General features: G+C 36.4%; 1 protein-coding gene across 2 annotated transcripts in view; it reads left to right on the top strand.

Annotated features, from left to right (window-relative positions):
* Nucleotides 1–26,218, top strand: part of LOC145668026 (trypsin-1-like) — a 103,483-nt gene that overhangs the window by 28,660 nt on the left and 48,605 nt on the right. For both annotated transcript variants that reach the window (XM_081735495.1, XM_081735494.1), the window contains exons 3-4: nucleotides 7,394–7,482; nucleotides 19,119–19,257. In XM_081735495.1, the coding sequence (XP_081591621.1) occupies nucleotides 7,394–7,482; nucleotides 19,119–19,257 (228 nt within the window). The remainder of the gene's footprint in view (nucleotides 1–7,393; nucleotides 7,483–19,118; nucleotides 19,258–26,218) is intronic.

Here is a 26,218-nt window from a genome sequence, read left to right as displayed (position 1 = left end):
AAGACCTTTTCTTATTACAAATTTCTTTTATTTTCTTGGAAGGCGTAGAAGTGATTTGTATTAACAATTAGTTCTGTTGTTAGGTTTGATGGTAGTTTATTCAAGCTGAAAGCCATAAATTAAAAAAAAAGTATGAATTTTAATTTAACTGTTTCAACTTCTTGCTGAATGTGATGTATCGTTCCTCATTATTTGATATTAGATATATTGTTTCTTTATCACATCCAAGTTCTTTTATAAATAAGTGAGAGTCCTGTCTTATTCTGTCATGTATTATGTTTGGCCACCAATTTGTTCTGTATATTTGTTACTGCTTGCACCTTACTTTTTCTGAACATGTGCTCATTACGAACACATCGAGTGCTTTTCACGCAATTTTTAGAAGAAGAACAAGTATCAGCTTTTACACTGAACGAAACATACCGGCTCCTTACCTGAATTGTTACACATTGATAAATGCCTTATTCAGTGTTGGGAAGTAACGTAACGCAAGTAACGCGTTACTTGTAACGCGTTACTTTTTAAGTAACGTTTCCTAGTAACGCGTTACATTTTTTCCAAAGTAACTGTAACGGTAACGCGTTACAAATTTTCAAGTAACGTACCTAGTTTGCGTTACTTTTTTCGCGTTACATTTCGGGTGAGTAACTACAATATATGTATATTTTTTCGGAAACAAATGCTTATTTCCTGTAAGTGAATCTCTCAGAATGAAACAATCGAGCATGAACTACGTATGTCAGTGACCGACAGTCACAGACACACAGAGAAACAGGTAAGTTCGTAGTGCCACTTGCTGTTTCGAAGATGAGGACAGCCTTATGGAAATCACGTGTACTGATCGCAAGCACCTGGAAGATTTTGTCGCAGATTCTGACAGCTCCAAATCAATACATTCAGTGAGTGAACTAGGAATGCAATGATACCGGTAGTCTATTTTACTTTGATTGGTGTTGTTTTTATAAAGATGGAGAACGAAAATATTTTACCGTTCGAACATTTGAAAGAATACTTTTTTCTTAAGAGCTGAGGATGATGGCGAACAGAATTTAAAAGTAAAGTGTATGAAGTGCCCCGGCGGAAAATATTTATCAACAACTAGGGTGAAATAATGAACGATTTACAGTAATGGGCTAATATGAATAAACTGTGTTCTGATGAGCAGGCCTACTTTATTACTAGAAAATAATTTGCTGATAGTATGTAATATTGGAGTTCTTTCAGATGAGTTTGCTTATCCTAGAGTCCCGTTGATTATAGAGTAATGTAATGTTTCTCTATATTCTTTATTTTTAATTTTACATAACAACATTGTTATTATTATATAATTAGTTTAGCAGAATTATAATAAGCAACCATTTTTTCTAACGCATAGGGATGAGCACGAGTCAAGCTAAAACTCGACTCGACTCGAATTCAAGTCGAGTTTCGAGTCAAGTCAAGGATAATATCCTAGAGTCGAGTTCCGAGCCGATTCAGTTTTTCGCGTCTAGTTTCGAGTTCAGTCGAGTTTGATAAATGGCTCGTTCGTTTTAAGTCGTCTTGAAATCATAGCCTGATTACACTGGAAAACGAAAGCCATGAGAAATGTAAGCAAAACAGTAATATGGGATACTTTTAGTGTTGTTCACGAGAGGGGACACTGCTCGCATCTCGTCTCGTCTCGATAGCGAGACCAGAAGAGATTTTTTTAATAACAAGCTCAGCTCGGCTCGGCTCAACTGAGAAGATGGCTCTAGCTGGCTTACTTGGGGTGAACCATAGGCTCGAGCTAGCTTGGTAGGGATGAGCCATTTGCTCGGTTCGGCTCAACTGAGCAGAGTAGGTTGGGTGAGCTGTTGGCTCGGCTCACTTCTCGGTTCGGGTCAATAGTGAATGAGCTGTCAGCCGAGCTGCTCGAGTCGTTGACAATTCTAAACCCGGACTGAGCAGTTTTGAAGATATTTGACCAGTACCCGATAACTTTTAACAGTGTTTGGCTTGAGCCCGAATACTCTATCTAAACCCTCAACCCAAATTCAGAAGCTCGTGAGTAATTCCCTTGACTAATAGACTTCACGATTACCGAGGTTGGCAATCAACTAGTTTTTTAGTATTAAAATACAAACCGCCTATCTTTCTCTTTATATACAGTGTTGTTATAATTAATAATAATAATAATATAAATTGTAGTAGTAGTAGTATCATTGATAATAATTATACTGTCTATGTAATATACTTGAAGAATGTACTCGAAACTACACACCAGATTTGGCTCGAGTCGACTCGAAACTCGACCCGAATTCGAGTCGAGTTGGAGGAAATTTTTCGAGTCGAGTTGTCGGGTCGAGCTCAAAGATGTCTGTTTCTAGTCGAATCGAGTGTCAAAGAAAACTCGCTCGAACTCGCTCGTGTCCATCCCTACAAGTAACGCAGTATGGCATTTTATCAATTTTACATTATATGAAAATGTTTATATATCAAGTAAAAATTTGTATAAATTAAGACAAATTCTGACCAAAGCATATATTAACTAATAAATAATACCGTTACAGTTTCGGCAAATTAACTTTGCATCATCAGATAATGTGTCTGATGAAGGCAAGGTTAATTTGCCGAAACTGTAACGCTATTATTTATTAGTTAATATATGCTTTGGTCAGAATTTGTCTCTTAATTTATACAAGAAGTTCCAAAGCTAGAATGAGTGGTATAAAAATTTGTCCTTGCATTTACATAAAGCGATTACGTGTAATAATAATAATAATAATAATAATAATAATAATAATAATAATAATAATAATAATAATAATAATAATAATAATAATAATAGCGGTAGTAATAGTAGTAGGGAAAATTGAAGTCATATTTTTTTCACATTTTTAAAGTTTCGGACCTAAAAGTAACGCGTTAGTAACGCGTTACTTTCGAAGTAAAGTAACAGTTACTTTTTGGGGGCAAGTAACGCGTTACTAACGCGTTACATTTTAAGAGGAAGTAAAGTAACTTGTAACGCGTTACATGTTTACAAGTAACTTACCCAACACTGGCCTTATTCCATCACAATGCCAGCCAGGATTACGTCTTTATAGTCGTGCAGCTTTCAGCATTTGTAATCGCCTGCCATATCCCTCCATCACAATTACTCATAATACTAATCCTCCTGGATATGACATAAATTTTATCTAGTTTCGAGACCGCATCGTCGCCTATGCTACAATCTATTTTCGACCTGGAAAACGCACTTAACTATGATTATTTTCGCTTTATTGACTCACAATCTAACAAGGGACATCACCCAATTGTCCGGCTCCGATTTTAATGAAATTTTTCTAGCTGACAGAGGACATATATGTATTATTTGTGATGACAGAAAGTTTTGCCATGGTGCATGTTTTCTATTTTTTTAATATAATTTTTAAGAGTTGTGACGTGGTTATTAGAGATTAGTGCAGAAGTCCCTTACTAACCTTTGTAAATGGAACGCTAATGAAAGAACAACCATGTAGATACATATAAGGCCTAGGGAGAGGTTGTATGGTGCGTATGACCTTGACGGAAGCCATCTTGAAATCCGTATTTTGAATTAAGGTTAGGTTTTCTAAATGGGAGTAGGGTAATATGATATATAATTTCGGTCTAGAATTAAATCAGGAAGACAACGGTGAAGCTAGTTTTGAGATACACTTATTCGGGGAAAAGTTACAGGCATTTGATTTTTCACTTACTACGTGTGGAAGACCCTTACCTCCGCTTCTAACCCGCGTATTAATGATAATAAGTGGATAAAAGCTTCGGTAATACATATTATGTCTCGAGGGAAGTGATAGGGTAAGGGTAACCTTGACGGAAGCCATCTTGAAATCCGCCATTTTGAATTAAAGTGAAGTTTGAAAAATGAAAACCATAGTATGTGACACCTCATTTTAATAGCAAATTTTCCCAAAAAGCCAACGGTATGCTTATTTCTGTTCTATAGTTAACCAGTATGAATTTCGATCCATTATTCGACCCTTCAAATTGGCAACCAGTAACGTCCATTATTCGATCCTTCAAATTGGCAACACTCCTACTTTTCAGCGCATGTTTTAAGATTCCAACTGGCACTTTGCAATTATTTCCATGGCTCATGTTTTCTAAATTTGTTACATTTTATTTAAGAGTTGTGATTTGTCAGTTCGTGAATAGTGTTGGGATAAGCATCCAGCAACCTTTGTGAATTTTGAAGACTTGCAATGTAATTATTTATTTTAAACAAGAATACATGAAGAACCTATGGACCTATGTGACGTAAAGAAATACAAATGAAATTATTAAAAATTGGTGTTATAAGAAAACAAAATTATCAGGAAATGTAGCATACAGTTTCCGCAAACGACAAACAATAAAATACTTTTAATAAATACAACTTTAAAGGAACAGTAGCAAACATGAGCCATGGAAATAATTGCAAAGTGCCAGTTGGTATCTTAAAAGATGCGGTGAAAATTAGGAGTGTTGCCAATTTGAAGGGTCGAATAATGGATCGAAATTCATACTGGTTAACTATAGAACAGAAATAAGCATACCGTTGGCTTTTTTGGGAAAATTTGCTATTAAAATGAGGTGTCACATGCTATGGTTTTCATTTTTCAAACTTCACTTTAATTCAAACTGGCGGATTTCAAGATGACTTCCGTCAAGGTTACCCTTAACCTATCATTTCTTTCGAGACATAACATGTATTACCGAAGCTTTTATCCACTTATTATCATTAATACGCGAGTTAGAAGCGGAGGTAAGGGTCTTTCATACGTAGTAAGTGAAAAATCAAATACCTGTAACTTTTCTCCGAATAAGTGTATCTCAAAACTAGCTTCACCATTGTCTTTCTGATTAAATTCTAGCCCGAAATTATGTACCATATTACCCTATTCTCATTTAAAAAACTTAACGTTAATTCAAAATGGCGGATTTCAAGATGGCTTCCGTCAAGGTCATACCCATCATACAACTTACCCCTATACCTTATATGTATCTACATGGTTGTTCTTTCATTAACGTTCCGTTTACAAAGGTTAGTAAGGGACTTCTGCAGTAATCTCTAATAAGCACATCACAACTTTTAAAAATTATATAAAAAAATAGAAAACATGCACCATGGCAAAAATTCCTGTCATCACAAATAATACATATATGTCCTCTATCAGCTAGAAAAATTTCATTGAAATCGAAGCCGGACAATTGGGTGATGTCCCTTGTGAGCATTACCTCATTATGGTAAGCCTAAATTTCCTTATCGTACTCTGCGAGACAAACAGCACTTTCTCGATTTTTTTCAAAGTACAACAACTGGTTAGTTTCACATTCTACCAAAAATTATAAGACCAGTAAGTAACACTATTCCTGATGATGTTATTATCTCATCTTCTCTGACTCTGACTCAGCCTATCACCATTTGGATTCTGGATGGCATAGAAAAATATCATGTTCATATTAAGTTGGAACTATGCTGCCAACTTATCCATGATACCATTACCAGCTAAGAAAAACTATTGTTATAAGTAGGCTAATTGGGATCAATACCGTTCTTCAGTTGACGATGTCATCACTTCGCTCAATGTACTTATTCGCAACATAACCCCGATCCAGTAATCACTGTATTGTTGAAGCATTTCGGAATAGAGCTCACCGCTCCATTTCTACTACGGGCACACATCTTCATAAACCCACATTACCACCTTCTTTCATTAATAACTGTGTCACGTAGAGTTTATCGAGAGTACCTTGTGAGAACGTACAACACATAACTACATCATTGCCCACAATAAGCGACAGATGATTCCTACATGTAATATTCTCGCTGCCGAAACTAATCCACGTGAATATTGGCGCAAATTTAATTACCTAACTGGCACAACTTCTCGTATGCCATATCCGCTTATTCATAACAATCAAGTTGTCACTACGCACAAAGAAAGGCAAATAGATTAGCAAAATTTTTTTCAAGATATATTCACTCCGCTGCCTGAGTAGCACACGCCACAAAGACTCCAACCAACCGCCAAACTGATCCGACCTCAGATCACGTACAACTGTCTGGTCTTCATCTCCTCGAACCAAATAATTGTTTATGCAACCTACAACACCGGATGATATCAGTACAAGTGTAACAAAGAAACCAAATACCACACTTGGATTTGATTTTATCACACATATACTGATGAAACGTACACCTTCTTTTCTACTATTTCTCAGCCATATTTGTACGTACTTCTATCCTTTGTACTATTTTTTTCACTTGATTAGGAAATACTTCAAAACTCTTTTATTTCCCAGGCCAAAGAAACCAGCATCTGATGTTCACTCGTACCGACCAATTCATTTAATTAGTTGCCTCTGTATACTCTTAGAACGGATTCTTGTTCCAAGACATCATGACCACATCGACGTCACCATTTTCTGTCATTTCGTCAGCTATTCCGTCTTACCACGGCCATTTATAATTAATACAAGTGGGATTTTCCGTGTTGTTTGGTTACGTTTGATTTCGAAAAATCATTTAATAAAGTCTGCCATCCAGGGCTTATTTACAAATTGCATCACTATATGTTTCCTATTTTCTATATACGATTGATCACTTCTTTCTTTACAGAACGTCTGACATACACATCCATCAACAGCACTCTTTCTCATCCAATATTCTTACACTCTGGAGTTTCGCAAGGTTTTTCTCCTCTTCTCTTTTTATCTTATGTGGCCGATCTCAAACTACCGACCAGCCACCATCCATAACTATCAATTTGCTTAAGACACAACTTTTCTCTCAACAGTTTATACTATTCAGGAAATAAATCTACTGATGCAACCTGCTATTGATAGATTTGTCCACTGGTGTAACATATGGAAACTGAGTATTAACTCTACGAAGATACACTGTTTTGTATTTTTATCACAACGACTACGCTTCAGAGTGTATCCAAACCTGACTTTACTACGATCGATGTTGAAAATACACCAGTTCCTGTTAGTTCTACTCTTACAACCATCGTATGTGACATTAAGCTATCTTAAGTTCCACATCTTAAGAAGGTTGTCAGTCAGGCTTCAAACAAGTTTATTTGCTTAACTAACTTGTTAGTACAAAGTGTGACTACTAGGGTTCACGGTATCATATATCCACAAAACTTTCATAGAGAAGTGCCTTAACTTATATATATATATATATATATATATAAACAATGACAATGTTTCTCTGCTTCGCTATCATTATAAAATAGTGAAATTATGTTTACAACAATGTATATCCAGTTTTTATGAACCAAGTATGTTAGAATAATACTGTTATACAAAATGGTAAGAAAGTAAATAAAAGAACATTTTTAAATTCAGAGTAGTCGATAATTACTTATGTTTATGTTTTTCCTGTAAACAGGTATCGTTTCAGTACAATCGTAGACACAAATGTGGAGCTGCGATAATTGATCGAAGTTGTGTCCTTACAGCTGGCCACTGTACTTACGGGTAAGAAATCTCTTTCTCTCTCTCTCTCATTATATACACTGTCGGTCAAAAGTTTCCGGACAGATCGAAAAACGGAAATATTAAGTTAGGCTTGTAATACGGTGCAGTTTTGGACAAGATACTTGGTAGTTTAGAAACACGGTGATAGTTTTAACATAAGAATAACATACCGTAATAACGTTATTCGACAAAGAAAATTGTCAAATTCTTTAAATGTTCTTCTCGTCAAATAAATCGCCGTTTGCCGGTTTCACTCGTTTCACCAATCGGGGCATGTGGCTTACAAGTTTTTGAAGATTTTCATCTGAATTATTATTCCAGGCGTTCTGCAGAATATCAAACACATCAGCAGCAGATGTTGGACAGTCTTTTCGTACACCTCTGGGAAGCTCTTCCCAGAGAAGCTCAGCGGCGTTAGGATCTGGAGACTGAGGAGGCCATTCCATGATACAAATATCTCATTTGGCTTGTTTCTTCTTAAAATAATTAAAACAAAGTTTGGACGTGTCCATGTGATCAGTATCTTGCAGAAAAGGGATTCTGCGACCAATCAAATGAAATGATGAGGGAATAATATGGCTGCTTAAAACTGAGTGATAACCATTTTTGTCCAGATTTCCAGCAACAAACCCTCAGAAGAGGCAAAAACATCCACACAAACACTGTTCAAAACTTCACTGTACGGCATCTTATAATATTGTTCACTAATGTAAACTCCTGACATTATTTGTCTGATAAGGCGTGTATACTAATGAATTATATTCAGGGGTAACTATAAAAACGAATTAACTTCTAATCTTTAACCGTGATTCGATCAGATAAAGTTATTTCATGATTCTGATCACGTTATTTTTAATTAAAATAATCGCCGACTTTACAAGAATTTAATAATCTTTGTTTTTTACTACATGTAAACATGTTACAAAAACTAAGAACGTCTATTATCCTCCTGAAACATTATAGAGACTTAAACAAACAAAATATTTCTAATTGGTTGTTTTCCCTATCGAATATATATTGATTAGCTCATAAAAATATAAGTTGAAGCGCCTGTCCGGAAACTTTTGACCGGCAGTGTATACACTGCAGATCAACGTATATGCTGGTGTTGTAAATTAAATATTAGTAAATATAAAGTTAGGCTAATTAAATCTAATAGTAAGTTCTTATTAACTCAGCAGTTGGTAATCCGATCCGTAATGCAGCCATCGAAATTCATATCGAAGTCTGATCTGGAGTGCAAGATTATCTTTGGTGTTTGGACATTAAATGTTATAGGACTATAAGTTGTAATTAAGGTTTGCAATATTGATGGCTTCTTGAATGTCAATTAGTTATTGCTTAGATTAAGAAATCTTGATTATTTACTTTCTGGCCCATCTATAATTACGAAGCGAGAGTTAAAACTTGTGGTACGTAAGATATGATTAAGATACGGAGAAGGGAATTTATTGTAGACGTAATATATACAGATGGTTATCAGAGTAATAGGAACACCTAGAATTGAAAACATGCCAAATATCTGGGTTGGCAACTGCGAAGTGGCATCCACAGTGCTGAGCTGATAGTGGTAGTGTTGAGCACAACCCGAGGCGAGACGAGAAATAAGGATTTCTCACTTCGTTTCGTACAATTTTGTAAAACTTCCATTTCGTTTCGATTGCCTTTCTTCTCTCGTCTCGAAATTTTTATATTCGCGTTTAGTAAATTGGTTAACAAAATTTGTGCAATGATTTTTTCTTAACTGCATCTAGGAGTGATAAGAATCTTTGTGTGTCACAAGAGATCTACGATGGATCAAGGATATTTACCTATGGTCTTACACAAGAATATTTACTGTTTGATCTCACATAATACAGGTATGATGCTCAACGTCTGAGAACCAATAGATATTCCGAAGCAATTATGCATATACTGTAAATATATTAGTGTGAAAAGTGCTCTTGCAGAATGCAAGTCCGTAGATCGGATGCCTATTCTTTAAAACGTGACGGATGATTTTAGTCGAACGAAATCATAAGTAGCAAAAAATACTATGAACGGAAACATTCGTTGTCAGTGATCCAGAAACAAAGAGTTGGTACACATAAGTAGATCTTGATTAAAACTCTCCCTTAAAAAGAAAAAAGAAATTGTTACTTTAGGATGGTAGTGTTGCTTCCATTCTACAGTGTTCTACTTTAGAATGGTAGAGTGTTCTGAGATAACTCATTGGTGCCTAAGCCACAGAATAATTTTTGTAAATAGTTATTATTATCTATTCTAGGCAACCTGATAGGAAACTCTCCTCCCTTCCACCACTCTCCAGTATGGAAAATAACAAGAAATGTGATTGTCCATATAACATTACAAATATACTGTAGTATTTTACAATTCAAATTACCTGACTTGCCCTTTAATAGCTTAATAATATAAATGTAGTTGAAACAAAAGTGACCTGATCTTGCTCCGCTCTTAGGAAAATCCGGGCAACGCCCATGTGTGTTAGTGTGGAGCTTTTTGCAGTTTTGTTGGAAATTCAATAACGGCTTGTGGGAAAAGGTGCCATTAGTGGCACCGACATTACTGATTTTGAACATTTTTTTGGACAACCCCTTACCCTGCCCAAACGGACTTTAAGTGTTTGGTTAGGCAACACACACAACACAAATGACAGAAAAGCTACTTGTGGTCATTTTTAGAGTTACCTGATGGCTATAATACAATTATTTTATTAAAAGAAACTTGTAGCTAGGCCAGTAAATAATTTTAAAATGTTTATGAGTCAAAGTACAGCCATATTAGCTCAGTTGTTGGAATTAATGTCCGGATTTTGTTTGGTATGCCACGTTAATGATGACTATAGGCATAGCCCTTAATATAACACGATTTTCTTTGTGCAACTCTTCGCTTATTTTGCTCTGTACGCAAAATAACTCAGAACTCACCACGGGGAGGTGGTGCACATGGAGTTGAACACCGAGTTGAAATACCGATTATGAACTGCCCGGTTTTTCTCACACAACTCTCCATTGGCTGTTGAAAATAATGACATTCAAGTATTTATCACGCAATAAAAGGTCTGTTGTTGTTGATAGGGATGGCATAGTATAATGGAGGAGAAAATATCTCCGTTTAATTAAGAAGTACAGAGCAGAGAGTAGGAAAATCTACTATCTTGATGAGACACGGGTAAATGCTTCTCATACCATGTAATGGTAGATGAAACTATGAATTCTAGTTAACAAGCCATTCTTTTTGGACTCTCCACTGGACTTAAGAACCCTATCGGTAAAAGTAAAATGTTACCTTGGTTTCAGAACATACTTCCACATCTAAAACCGAACTGCGTTATAGTCATGGATAACGCATCTTATCACAGTGTAAAGTTAAACCGGATTCTCACCATGTCTTGGACGAAAAGTAAAGTAAAAGAATGGCTGCAAAACAAAAACATTTCTTATGAGGACTCGTTCGTTAAAACTGAGTTAATTAGTCTTATACCTCTTGCAGTAAAAAGTGAATGCTGCAAATATAAAGTGGACAAAATGGCGGCCTCTTGAGGTAGGAAAGTTCTCAAAATACTCCTCCTACTACTGTACACATAATGTAATTGAACTGATTTGGAGTCAAGTCAAAAAGTATGCCACGAAACAATAAACGTTTTACACTTAGTGAAATGAAGACTCTTTTAGAGGAAGGGTTAGAAATGGTAACAGGTGAAAGTGGAAAGAGTGTGTGCAACATGTACTGGAGATGGACGAAATGAAATTCTGGGAACTTGACAGGATAACTGATGAAGTTACAGAAGGAAACTGTTATTAACCTTGGAGACAACAGTGACGACTCTGACGACAGTGAACAAAATATGAATACAGAACCTCTGGAGAGCAGCAACTGATACTAATACCTTTTACTCAGTATTATTTGTCCTTTCGTGTGTATTTATATATGTTGATTTTATAGAGCATTTGAAGTCAATGCAAGTAAGCACCCATTAATTGTATTGACCTTCAGGCAAGTGTTCTGTGAGAACTCCAAACTTTTGTTGGAGCCGTGGTGGCTCCGTGGTAGAGCGTGCATGAGGCCCTGGTTCGATCGCAGCTCGTGCCAAGTGGGCTTTCTGGTGGACAAGCACTGTTTTCGCAGATTTTCTCGAAGTTCTCCCGTTTCCTCCTACTTTTTTCTTTCCACTGTTTCATTCATTCTCGTCATCACAGTCTCTTTTAGCCTACCCGGCATAACTGCGATACGTAAAACTCAAAGATTTAATTTCATTAACAAACTTCTGTTACTCTTCCTCCCCCACAACGGTCATCAGCACTGTTGACAACTACGCTTTTATTAAAGTAGTCAAGTGACAATTTAAAAGTCAATTTCTTCTATTATCAATTGACTAGACTCAAGACCGACGAAAGGGCTGGGCGAGAATTGCAACAGCACAAGGCCCCAAATTTTAGGTGATTTTAGGGTCGTGAAATTCACTGTGATGGTTAAGCTCCAAAAATTATAATTTTGCTTGCAAACTGCAGACTCAGACATGGGCCTGTTCAAATTACGTGGCATCTGTAGTTACTACTGCGTGTCAGGCTTCAATCAATCTGGAATTGTTTTTCTCAGTCAACCATAACAATATTTCCTCTCTTAATAAACTCAGAAGACTTCAATGTTGATTAATCTTGTATGTGTGATGCTTTACTGTAAATTTAATGCTGCGTATTAATAAACAGCAAACAAACAAACAAACAAAAAGATACTTTGCCACCATCAGGTTAGGTACACGTACGAAGAGAAAAAAGTAGGTAAATGATTTCATTGAAAAATAATCAATAGAAATCAGGTCATTCGCCTGAGTTGTGGCGCTCGGGGAGAGAGTGTATTATTATTATTATTATTATTATTATTATTATTATTATTATTATTATTATTATTATTATTATTATTATTATTGATATTATTGTTTCAGGTTATATTGTTATCATCTTAACGCTCTAATAATTTACTCATACATATTGTACTTGGTTTCCGATTTTATATTGTGAAATTATTGTATGAATGCAGTAAATACCCACTCAATTACCAACCCTGCTATCCCTTGCCATTCCAACATTATGTCACAACCCCGACTGCCAAAAAAGAAGGAAAATATACAATACAACTGTTCAATAAAATTTCCATTATAATGATACATGTGCTACTTCACTAATGCAGGTAAATGTAATTAAGTGCTTTAAAATACATAGTGTTATTATGAAAATGGTAATTTATTATTTAGGCCTAGACATATTTAGATACACTCTATACCTCCGTGTGCGACGGCTAATGGCGGAAGACGGAACACCACCTGTAGTTGAGCGTGGTGGGGGAAAACTACTTCTTTTAACTATAAGCATATGTGAAACAGAGAATAATGATACTGACCAGAGAGTGCTTTGTTGATGATTCTTAAGACAAGGTCGATAACTATATTTACTATCGAAGATTAATAATTCTGTTACCATAAGTTATTTGAAGCTAAGCAGAAACGTTAAATGTAAGCAATATAACTTCTAAGGACGAAATTAACCTGTAATGTAAAGTTTCTTGAAAACTTCTCAGTAAAGGTATGTAAAGTGGTCTGCATTCCACTGAAAATATCAGAGTCAAACATTGTGGAGAAACAAAAGAGTTACAAATTATAAAGAGGTAAAATACATTGATTTACTTCAACATTATTCAAAGTCCTGTCCTGCAGTGCATTCGGCAGTATTGCTGTGACTAACTTTTACTGCTACGATGTCCACCGACAAACGATCACTCAGAACTCTTCGTCGTGTAAAATCTTGGTTCCGATCAACTACGAACGAGTAAATGTCAAGATAAGGACTTTTATGGATGAAATTATAAGCAAGGTTGCTTTTCATTCTCGCCGCATTCAGCTGGCGTTCAAACCAGTGGAAAAGAAGAACTAAGAACTATCTCATGTCTTAATTTCAAATTGGATATTAATTTGTAAGAAAGAAATGTGATTGTCCATATATTATATACATTACAAATACACGGTAGTATTTTACAATTCAAATTACCTGATTTTCCCTTTAATAGCTTAATAATATAAATGTAGTTGAAACTAAATTGACCTGATCTTGCTCCGCTCTTAGGAATATCCGGGCAATGCCCATGTGTATTAGGGTGGAGCTTTTTGCACTTTTGTTGGGAATTCGATGACGGCTAGTGCGGAAAAGGTGCCATTAGTGGCACCGACCTTACTGATTTTTTTTTTTTTTTTTTTTTTTGGGACAACCCCTTACCCTGCCCCAACGGACTTTAAGTGTTTGGTTAGGCAACACACACAACACAAATGACAGAAAACCTACTTGTGGTCATTTTTAGAGTTACCTGATGGCTATAATAAAAATATTTTATTAAAAGAAACTTGTAGCTAGGCCAGTAAATAATTTTAAAATGTTTATGAGTCAAAGTACAGCCGTATTAGCTCAGTTGTTGGAATTAATGTCCGGATTTTGTTTGGAATGCCACGTTAACGATGATTATAGGCATAGCTCTTAATATAACACGATTTTCTTTGTGCAACTCTTCGCTTATTTTCCTCTGTACGCAAAATAACTCAGAACTCACCACGGGGCTACCGCCCACCCATCCACTTAGTAGGCATACGTTGAGATTTGACCTTAGGTCACGTAGTTCTTCTTGGTCTCGAAGCGGGGCATTCTTGTTCTAGACTTCAGTTTAGCTCTAACGTAGATATCTCTTGCGTTTTGGCCGCACTTTTTAGACGCTGCCTCGGACACCAGCTTTACTGTGCGTTCCAGAGCTTGACTACGGCAAAGGAATGTTATTGTTAGAGTAGCTGAAGTTCGGATGTTTTCTTCAAGTTACTGATCCATTATGTTTCGTGTGATTGACGGCTCTGTTAGACCCTTTAGACCAATTAATAATGTGGTAGTAATTTTCAGCTGTAAAGTTTAATTTCGGAATAATGAAGTCACGTGGGCGGCTTGATCTCGGAGTCTTCTGGCTGCGGCACTTTTTTATCCTTCTCCAGTCTAACGTTCGAATATGCGGATTTTTATCTGCTGTCATCGCTATCAGCAGGTTTTCATGATGATCGTAATATCCGTTTGGCAGAAACTATGCTAAACAGATGCATGGCGTCCATTTCACACGAAGGATTTCGCCGTATTGAAAACCAGACGGGAGCGTATACTTGAACAATGTACTGGCAAAGTAGGCACAAACTTGAACTAGGTTTATCCATACTGATGTAGTGACAAAGCATCCTACAGGCCAATGTAAGCCATCGTGAATGTGATAATGGTTCTGGTTTTCTGTTTGCTAGATCAGTAGTACATATTCCTGTAGCAACAGCCTTACAAATTTCAAATAGATAATTCTGGTCGCTGTTTAAACGATGTTTTTTTTTTTTTCATTTCAGACACCCATTCAACGGGAATGGATGTAAAGGAGACGATCGGTGAACGTTCACAATCCTTTAATTTCTTTCCGATGGTGCCGGAAAAAGCGTTGGGTCCGGTCGTCCCACCATCCAATTCGGTAACCAGGTGTCGAAATGGCAACTCGTTGGTATGAAGAAGGCAAATGAGATGCTGCAGTTCCTTTCCTAGGGAATCTTTGTATCTGACTTATCACGCCATTATCCCATCCTGTGTTCATGGCTTCACCATTGCTGCCGACTGTCTCAAGACTTGACACGTTGTACTAGTTCTTCTCTAAAAGCTGCAATATAGAGTCGGCAATATCCTTGCCAGTGCCTGACTTAGGTGTGGCATGACCCAAGTATTCTCAACCGGGCTCCGATAGAACTCTGATATGCTTTTCTCTACCCTCTCGACTTCGTAGTTTGCCGTTAATTTTTTCTTGCACAAGAGTTGTATCATTTTTTCCGTCGAAGTAGAGACTTGTAATTGCCCGGCCTAGGTGAGCCTTTTCTTTCTGGATCTTCTCACCCAGTTTATCTTTTCCTCTTCGTACCTTAGATCTGTCAACAACAAGATTTTTATCCTCTGGTGTTATGAGTCTCGCGTTCTGAAGTACGGCAGAAGCGATCAAACCAACCTGTCTGTCTGAAGCTTCAATTCTAAACGCAGCCTCCGTTGTATTTTGAAGACAAATGCGCTTTAGGCTGTTTCTTTCTTGGTCGCGCCTCAAAGTCAGATCCCGACGTGCTTCCCGATTCATCAGCTTCGCTGGATTCCCTTGACGACGCCAGTATCTTTGACTTGTGCCTATGCCTAATCCCACTAGTTGATGGACTTGCTTCAACACTTCCAGCGTCTTTCTTGGTTGCCTGCTCCTTAAATCTGCTCACTTTACGGGAAATCATCTTTGACAGAGATTTGCTTGTTCGGACGTCAATGTTACCAATGCTCATTTTCCGTGATGTTCTGCGGTCCAAAAGAAACTTGATTTCTCGTTTTGGAATCTTGCGTGTCCTCTCACAGTTGCAATTTTCGGCGGTTTTACATTTGCAAGACGCAATATCAAAAAGAGACTTTCCCGCGTGTGCAAAAAAACCTTCAAGAAGTGTTGCTTCTTTTCCTTGTCGACTGAAATGTTTTTCCTTGTTACGACACTTATTATAAAATGTTTTCAGCATGTCAAAAACTATCTTTTCTGAAAAGACAGGAATGCTCCCTTTACGCCAAATATATACAACTCTTTGTCCAACTAGTTTACAAATGTCAGTCACTGGTAATTTAGTTACACTTTCGTCACCACTTAAACCACTTCGAAGCCAATGATAATGTCGCATAACGTCAGCGTACGTGGGTAACTGCACTTCACTCACTTCACTTGGAGTGCCAAATAAGCCTCGTTTCACACTTTCCCGCGTTGGTCTGCTATGAGGCTTTTTCTTCATCTTGCTTTCCTTTGCTTCCAAACTTGGAAACCCAAGTATACAAAATGTCTCTGAATCGTATCGCACTAAGAAGACTGTAACTTTAGATACAATGCAAACTCTTAACAGAAACAGTAGCGAAGTAAAACCGTTAAAGCTTAAGCTGCAATAAACTGGCCTGTTGGATTGGTTTGCCGAAGTACGCAATATTTATACCACCGCCAACCAGGCGAGCGGGAGGTGCGCGAATCTTCTGGACGGAGCCGGACGTTGCGACGACGCTCGAAAAGCGTGGCCAAAGTAAGCAACTACGAAGTTGTATAGCCTGCCGCTAGATGGCATTTGCTGTCTGTGTTCATAACATGAGAAGAGTTGCCAAAAACAAATCGTGTTATGTCAAGAGCTATGTCTATAATCATCTTTAACGTGGCATTCCAAACAAATCTGGACATCAATTCCACCAACTGAGCTAATATGGCTGTATTTTGAGTCATAACCATTTTAAAATTATTTACTGGCCTAGCTACAAGTACTTAAAAACTTCAAGTCCGTTTGGGCAGGGTAAGGGGTTTTCCAAAAAAAAAAAATAATAATAATAATAAAAATAAAGAGAAAGATCAGTAAGGTCGGTGCCACTAATGGCACCTTTTCCACACTCGCCGTCATCGAGTTTCCAGCAAAAGTGCAAAACGCTCCACCCTTATTAACTACTAAGCTTTCCTTTATGTACTCGCTGTCATCTGGGTAATTTTCTGTTATTTCGGGATATGAAGGGAAACAGCAAAATACGTTTTTTTCTACTTTCTACCCGAGAATCGTACAACATTAAGAATATGCAGGGCTTTCCTGACGGAAAGAAACTATCTGTTGTAAATATTATTGTATGTATTAAGAATTATCAACTGGCGTCCTTCCTTTATCACTTGTAATGGTTTGACACTAGTAACCAACTCTTTTATATTTAAAATACATCTTCCTTACATTATGCTGAGAAACTCAGTCTGTAGAAATAAAAATCTTATAGAGTTTCCTTTCACATACATTCACTCATTTTAACCATAAAATTGCCGTTTCCATGATAAATTATTGTCAAATTGTACCGCATACTTAATGATAATAAAAATATATTTTAAACGCTGATACAACGATGTAATATCACAATCAAATAATACGTCCCAAAATATGTTAGCAGAATAAAAAAAAATACCGTATATGCCATAAACTATAATAGAGCCATTGGTCGATTAAAGTATGACAAAATTTTGGTGAAGTAAAACTGAAAAAATACCAAAAGAGACGAAATTCCAATTTTCCAAGGAAAATATAAATGTAAACATATCCTATGATGGTTCATTGACACATTTACTCATTTATGTCAGCATATAATGCACTAAAGCCTCAAGAGAGACGGTACGGTACGGAGTACATTTACCAAATTTTATTATTTGATGAATTCTAAATTTAAGGGAAATCCTATGCCCCGTTATGATAATTTAAGAGGGGTACGTCGATTTAACCATATCTTATGGAAAAGAATGGACCTCTTTCCCCGAGTATATGACAATATAAGATGATAAACTCTCATCAAAGGAGATAGAATAGATTGAAAACCTTCAAATTGTGAATTTTTGGCAGTTTTTTACTCATAAAAGGGAAAGAGCTGCAGCAGCCAATGTTATGGAGACACATACCATGGCCCTGTACTGCCATACCAAATTTTTAAATTTGTCAATTTCCACAATTTAAGAAGTGATGCTACGTACACGTTTTGAAATTTGAGGGGATGGGGAACGTACTCATTGCTAAAATTTTGAAAAAGTAGATGCACACCTGGACCATGGTCTCTGAGACAGGGACCAGGGTCACAAAAGTTGGATCAAGTGATGCCAGTAGTACTGTGTGCCACGGATTTTCCATTTAGGCTAAAGAAGGTAAATGATTAATGAAAACAAATGATTGTGAAATTAAATTTTTCTGCTCTAGCACCGGAAATCGAACCCTATAACATCTGTACTAAACTCACATGCTAGCCAGTAGGCCACCGTATTAAGAAGTGACTTATGGTTGTAGTTCATAGTTCAGTCACAAGGTGGTGCCAATAGATAGCAGTCAGAGTAAATGGAATTACAAGCAATGGTGTAGCAGCTAATTTAGATCATCATTAAATTGTTTTCGTCATTTTGACAGGCTAATCGTGTATTTCAGAGTTCTTCATTGACCAAGTGGTATACACAAGGAGAGGGATTTTGTTATTTCAGCCACCTTGAGTAAGATGCTCAAAACTAAATATTTAAAAACACTAAGATATACAAACACCTGAAATGGTATGGACTTGTAACCTTAAACCCTCTCCTTGACGACACTCTGCGTACATGACTACACTGGAAATTCCCTTTCGATTGCAGAATGGATTAGCAATATTCGTGCTACTTCTCTTTATTCTGATTACCGCAAACAATATTCCTTTTTGGGACAAAAACTCATCCAATTAGTATGTCATATAGCCATGGTTGTAGTAATAGCAAAAGTGTGGGACAGTTTTTTTTTTTCGCCACTGTTATGAATGACTCAGTCCATCTTAAAATTCCCGCATGAGGTCCTTTCTATTGGCAGCATCCAATACCATGAAACATTGAGGGAAGATCGGTCAAAAAGCTTAGGAGAAGTACAATGTCAGAAATTGCACAAGTTAGCTCTAAGAAGTTTCATTCAATCAACGCAGTTACTTTAGCTTAATCTGAGCGTATGTTTTGACTGATACGATTTGTATATGAATTCTATGTGATTTATTTTTCAGAGCAAATAAGAAGAACGTTAGCCTTCTTGTAGGAACAGATAATCTATTCAAAGGAGGAATCTACCATACGGTGGAAGCTATTCTTGTATATCCTAACTTTGATATACAGGGAAATAAGAATGATCTAGCCCTCATAAAGGTTAGTAAATATATTTCTAGATATATATATATATATATATATATATATATATATATATATATATATATATATATATATTAAAACGACAAATGTTGAAAGAAGCTGCAGACTAATAACCATGTTTGGAAGATGTTTATTAAAAAATGTAAATCAATATTATTTAATATGATAATAAAATAGACTTGGAATATTTAAATAAGAGTTTGTAGACATCAAGGTCATTCCTAGAAAAAAAGTTGTTGTATGAGTTGTGAAAAACACTGAATATCTCATTTGACAGAAATAAAAATTTAGATCAAAGGAGCGCGGACCAAAACGAAGTTTTTGCTGCTACGAAGTGGTAACTTGAACACCCCGACTCGAGATATCTGTTTCGACTCGACGAAACCCTGCCGCCAGTGGAACACTAGCGGCAATCCTTCGACGCATCGCTATATCGACGATAGACATTTACCCGCAAGTGGGCCACTAGGTGTTGGCGACTTTTACGGCATGGGGTCTGTCAGGACCATTTTTCACCACCCATGTAAATTCCGCAAGAACAATAAGAAAATCTTCCACTTGCGACACTACTAGAAGAAACTGAGGAGAGTATATCAACACGTCTCGTATATCAACACGTCTAGCAATAGTGCGTGCTATGATTATATAACATAACTAGTAGATTATTTTCTTGTCTTTGTCTGAGGAATTGATGGCAAAGTGTGAGAGCATAGAACTGCCATTACGTTACCCGGGTTCGAATCCCGGTGTGGCATTTATTATTTTTTCATGATTGGAAGGTACTGTTTATGTAATTAATATTGTAATTCTGTTATTCCTTTATTATTATTATTATTATTATTATTATTATTATTATTATTATTATTATTATTATTATTATTATTATTATTTCAAACTCGACACTTGGCTATATATTTTATATTTTATAAATTTTTGATTGGATTTCACGTCTTTTTGTTGAATAATCAACACACTCCATTGAAGGGGAAATATTATCCTGTTGCTTTTTATTTGTTTACTTGCACGCTACACCAAGCCTGGATACTACATTTCATCTTTCTATATCTAGGGGAAGTACCCTAAAGGTTTTGATGATCATAAGAGAGTAAGGTTCGTTAAATTAATTAACTTAAAAAAATAAGCCAGTGCCCTGAAATACCAGATTCCACTTAATATAAGCATCTGTCCAACACCGTGCCGTGAAAAATCAGGGCCCGCGGCGAGAGCATATGGCAGCGCCTCCGTACATATGAGTTGTCAATTTAAAGTTGACTTCCCTGGACTATTCTTTCTGCATAATACTTTACTATTTTATCATCTCTGAAATGAGAAAGTTTCAGCATTATTACTCTGGAATCGTAAAATTGTGTAATTACTGAATTCACTACAATTCCATTTTTTCCTTTTAACAGAACAGTGATGTCTTAGAGTAGTGGTTTCAGCGTTAGTTTCATAATGTCGGGGACGCGAGTTCGATTCCGGGTGTAGTAAATCAGTAAATTTTCACAATCTACAAAACTGATACTTCTTACGTATACTAGCATGAAAAATATTCAGTTTCTCTGTGTCTAAGAGTTGAGACGATCCCGTTCACAGGGGAAATGCCAACAACAAAAAATTAAGTCATCCGTATCAACTTTATTCGAAACCGTCTGGCAAATAACGTGTTTGGACAGGAATTGATGAATACATATGGGCTAAACACGTCTTTACTCCTGTAGTATGGGCCAAAACTGAGTTCCAAGGAATTGTTCGTAGCTGTGCACAAACTGCAAATTGTGATCGAACTTACAACGCTAGTCTCGGGAATGATCCTATTTAAGAAGTCAACTCACCTTTCTACTTAGAAGAAGGGAGAAACAAAATGCATTACTGTTATCAGCTAACAAACCTTTATATTCCATTTCTTGATGTCATAAAATGATAATTATATCTGTAAATCCATAAACATAATAATATTATTGCGTTCATGTGTAAATCTAAGAACCACCTGACATATTCTATATCTTTTCTGTTCCTATGAATACCTTCGACTATGTTACTTTTTCTTTCCTTCTGTGGTAATAATAATAATAATAATAATAATAATAATAATAATAATAATAATAATAATAATAATAATAATAATAATAATAGTAGTAGTAGTAGTAGTAGTAGTAGTAAAGGAATGACTTAATTACAATACCGATTACATAAACATTATCTTCCCATTCAGAAAAATTACTAATTACCACGACGGGATTTGAACCTAGGTAGCTGCAATGAGTTTCCTGCTTTCTCATTTTTTTAAAAAAAACAAATCGCCCCAACCGGAGTATTTTTCGCCAGTGGCATCTCATGTCCTTTCGACGTATTCCAAACACTACAGGAACACGAACACATAAATGCTGTGGACAATTAAAATTCCAACCTTGCTCTTCAGATTCAATTTGCCACAAATTCCTCACATGAACATAAGAAAATAAACTAGTAGTTATGGAACATAAACATAGAACTGTCTATTCCTACACGTGTTAATAGAATTTAAAGAATGTGAAAATAATTTCTGTCGTCTTTTCTTCTTTGGAAATTAGAAGTTGTGGTAAAGACGAAATGTAAATAAATCGGGACAATCCCAGCAACCGATGACCAGCGCCGTAACTTGGATTTTTTTGTGGGGGTGCAAGAATTAATAGGTTTATTTGGACCCCCTATGAAAAGTTGTTCTAATTCTTTGGCTTTCTCTTTCCAATTTTCTTGTAATCTTTATGGTGGCCTCTGTGGGCAATGCCACACGGGAAGGTCTGCGGTTCGTTAGTTACTACCTGGGCCCATTTCGTACATGACAAAATTATTAAGGAGAAAATATTGATAAATCTCAAAGCCATACTCATAAATATTATTTCTAGAGTCGCTAATAGTAGGCATTTTTTTTACTGAAATGTGTCCACGACTCATTTTTGTTCTACTTATTTTTTGTGTGCTGTTTTGTTTATGTAATGTAGCGACCCTATTTGATGGTTCATTTCTAATTTCATGTTCCTATCGTATATGGAATAAGAAAATTTTGTCTGAAAATGGAGCCCCTCGAACGGCGGGGAGCTTCTCTGGAGGGGGCAGGTGCCCCCTATAAGTTATGGCTCTGCCGATGGCGTAGCCTCAACTTGAAGAGCGTTTCGTGATATTTTCCTCATTGAGGAACGTCTATATAACTTGTTTTTGAGTTAAACAAGGAAATTTCGAGTAAGTCATTAAGACACACATATTGCTTATATTTTCTTGTTTATATTTTTACTTATATTTTGTTTATATTTGTTTGTTTCTGTTATATTTGAGTATCTTGTTTATATTTTCTCATGAAACGGCTTTAGCTACGTATTAGTTTGTGTAGAAGATTAAATGGCGCGGTGGGTGAGTGGTTAGCGCATTGAAGTTCTATTTGGTGGACCCGGGTTCGAATCTCGGCGAGGCTGAAGTCTTTTAAGTGTTTCTGTTTCAATTTCAATTTCAATGCATACTCAATATGACATGCAAGATCTTCTCTCCTCCAGAAAGAAAAAGATGTTGGAATGAGCAGAATTGGTTGTTCTAGATTTGATATTTTCAGTTACTTTCAAGCATTTTCTGATTCATATGTGATCAGTGTTTTTATATCTTTGAATATACAGTATATAATGAAAAATACACTACATGCACAACAATATTGAAATTAACATATGATGTTCATTGGACAACACGCTCTGAACCACAGAGATTCATCTTACAAGTAAACCTTACGTTTGGGTGAATCGAGTTGCTGACTGAGACACATATGAGAAAGTAGTACTAAATGTGGTCAGTATTTCAGTGAAATTGTAGGTGCGAAGCTCCAGGGGTTTAGGAGATACAGCTACCAGAACATCACATGGAAGTACAGAATAGTCTTCATACAGTTGGAGGTAAAAGCTCTGTAAGACCTCTTGTAACGAAAAAAAAAGTGAATAACAAATATATGGGTACATATTAAGACTAGGGGGAAGTCATATAGTAAGGGTATACCTGACGGCGGCCATCTTGAAATCCGCCATTTTGAATTAAGGTTAAGTTTTTAAAATAGGAATAGGGTCATGTGATACATGATTTAGGGCGCAAATTTAATCAGAAGAACAATGGTGATGTTAATTTTGATTTACGCGCAATTGATAAAAAGTTACAGGGAAATTAAATATTGTTGCAGCAAATGTATTAGTCCTTTACCCCACCTTGTAAATTTTGTGTTAATGATAATAATTAAATAAAAATCAGATGGATAAATATTAGGTCTATGGTAAGAGTTGCCTTGATGGCGGCCATGTTCAAGTCCACCATTTTGAATCAGACAAAAGTTTTAAACAAAACGCATAACAGTGACACCTTATTAGTAGCAAATTTTACCATAAATCCAACGGTATAACTATTTTTGCTTTATCATTAACCAGCGCAAAATTAAATGGGAATAGATAATGCAATAGATGACTTCGGGCTAGAAGTTAATCAAAAATACAATTGTGGCGTTACAATGTTAGTTTTCTGATGCTGTACTTGCACGCCATTTAGTTGTTTTTCTTGTATCCTGTTCACATCTATTTCTCGCTCGCTATTTAAAACTTTTGTCTGATTCAAAATGGCGGATTTGAACAGGGCCGCCATCAAGGAAACTCTTGCCATAGACCTAATATTTATCCACCTGATTTTTATTTAATTATTATCATTCATACAAAATTTACAAGGTGGGGTAAAGGACTAATACATATGCTGCAACAATATTTAATTTCCCTGTAACTTTATACCAATTGCGCGTAAATCAAAATTAACATCACCATTGTTTTCTGATTAAATTTGCGCCCTAAATCATGTATCACATGACCCTATTCCTATTTTAAAAACTTAACCTTAATTCAAAATGGCGGATTTCAAGATGGCCACCGTCAGGTATATCTTTACTATATGACTTCCCCCTAGTCTTAATATGTACCCATATATTTGTTATTCACCTTTTGTCGTTACAAGAGGTCTTACAGAGCTTTTACCTCCAACTGTATGAAGACTTTTCTGTACTTCAATGTGATGTTCTGGTAGCTGTATCTCCTGAACCCCTGGAGCTTCGCACCTACAACTTCACTGAAATACTGACCACATTTAGTACTACTTTCTCATATGTGTCTCAGTCGGCAACTCGATTCACCCAAACGTAAGGTTTACTTGTCAGAATGGAGAAATGTTTCGTGCGTCATCTACTCACCATTTTACTTCCATACAGACTTGACTCAGTGCTACCACCTGCTGTCAGAGCCGAGAAAAGTTACGTGTAATTTGGGTTGCATCTGTCTAGGCGTTCTCAGAACTGCAAATGACCTGGACCCCAAGTAATCGAATTAGAGCGATTACCTTTACGATATATCATTTAAAGTTTGGTAAACGCTCTGCACCAAATATTACCAGCTATCAAACTATTGCTCGAAAGGGAAAACATGTTGAATAATAATGCACCCAGATAATTTTGGTGCCATTAGTGACGAACATAGTGAACGCATTGGACACCGTGCATGACCATAATTACAGCAATGATTGTAGTCATAGTCGTCTAAGTGCAATCTAATAGAACCACTACGCAAATTAAGTGGTTAATGAAGGGGAAGCTTGTCTAAGTCTAAGAAGTTCAGCGGACTCCAACCGAGAACCTCTCTATAGGAAGAAGAGTGCATATCTAAAGGAAAGATTGTTCCTGCAATCTTCCAACTTACGGTGGAAATGAATTAGCAAGGACACTCTCATAAGGATAAATTTTCGGTGGCCAAAGACAATCAAGTGTAAAAATATTAAGCAATATTTAAAAGTGGTTTCGGGTTCAGCGTTAATTCAGAATTAAAGTGTTGTGCTTGGTGTTAATAAATTTATCACTACTATCGTATATTGGATTATAGTCATTTTGGAATTCAACTACATCGTGATGATGTGGTATATTGAAACGGAGGGGGTAAGTAGAAAGTATTTGCAGTATTCTTTTTCAGGCGATTGTTAACAGCGATCTCTAGGTTCATGGCTGTAAATGCTACAGCCGGTACCATCTAATTCAGTTACCCAATCTCGATGGAAGAGCTATACCACTTGTAACTTTTGAGGCTGCTTGTTTAAACCCAGCAAGGTAGGTCATGTGAGTTGTGAGACCTATGTAAATATTTAAATCGGTTGTAATAATTTTTAATAATCTCTTTTGGCTCACATTTACATAAAGATCTTTTGTCGTTCTTTAATTAAAAAATTCTTGAAGTAAAGAGTCTAATTTCTTTTTCTTGTTTCTGAGTCTACCGCAATCATTATTTCCACTCCAGTTCATCGACCCATCAAGATAGTGTACCTTTCCAATCTTGATAGAAGACAGCTGAGTAAGCAGAAAGGGTGACATTTTGTCTGAATAAGGAGTAGAGTTTTTAATCTGGCTCTTTCCTCTCTCCTAGTGGTGGCTTTAGGTGACTACTTGTGTTCCGAGAATCTCCCACCCTCAACATCAATCCCTCACACTTTATGGTCCTTTGGGGCAATACCGACACCCTAAGGACATTAACGCTACTACAAGCTTGTAATGGATTATTAAAGACACGAATTATAACCCATGAACAAGTATATTATTTCAGCTAGTTGACAGATACAATACATGTTACCCAAAAGCAATGTGTGGCTGTAGAGGCACAATTGAAATGAACGATGCAGAAGTGTCACTCTCCCCAACTCTATGGGGAAGACCGACAGGTTGTTGGGGTAATACCGACATCAACATTAAAACCTTACGTACTATGATAGTATCACTAATAATTCCACAAGGAAAAATTACTGTTCGTAAAGTAGTTCATGGACTTCAAAGAAACATGGGAATCTATAAGCTTAAGAATGTGGAATACCTTTATTTGCAGCTCATTAAAATATTAAAAAAATATCACTGAGTCACAAATGACGGAAATAA

Source organism: Thermobia domestica, chromosome 13, assembly GCF_964235325.1.
Source record: "Thermobia domestica chromosome 13, izTheDome1.hap1.1, whole genome shotgun sequence".
NCBI lineage: Eukaryota > Metazoa > Arthropoda > Insecta > Zygentoma > Lepismatidae > Thermobia > Thermobia domestica.
This window is presented reverse-complemented; position numbering and strand designations above follow the sequence as displayed.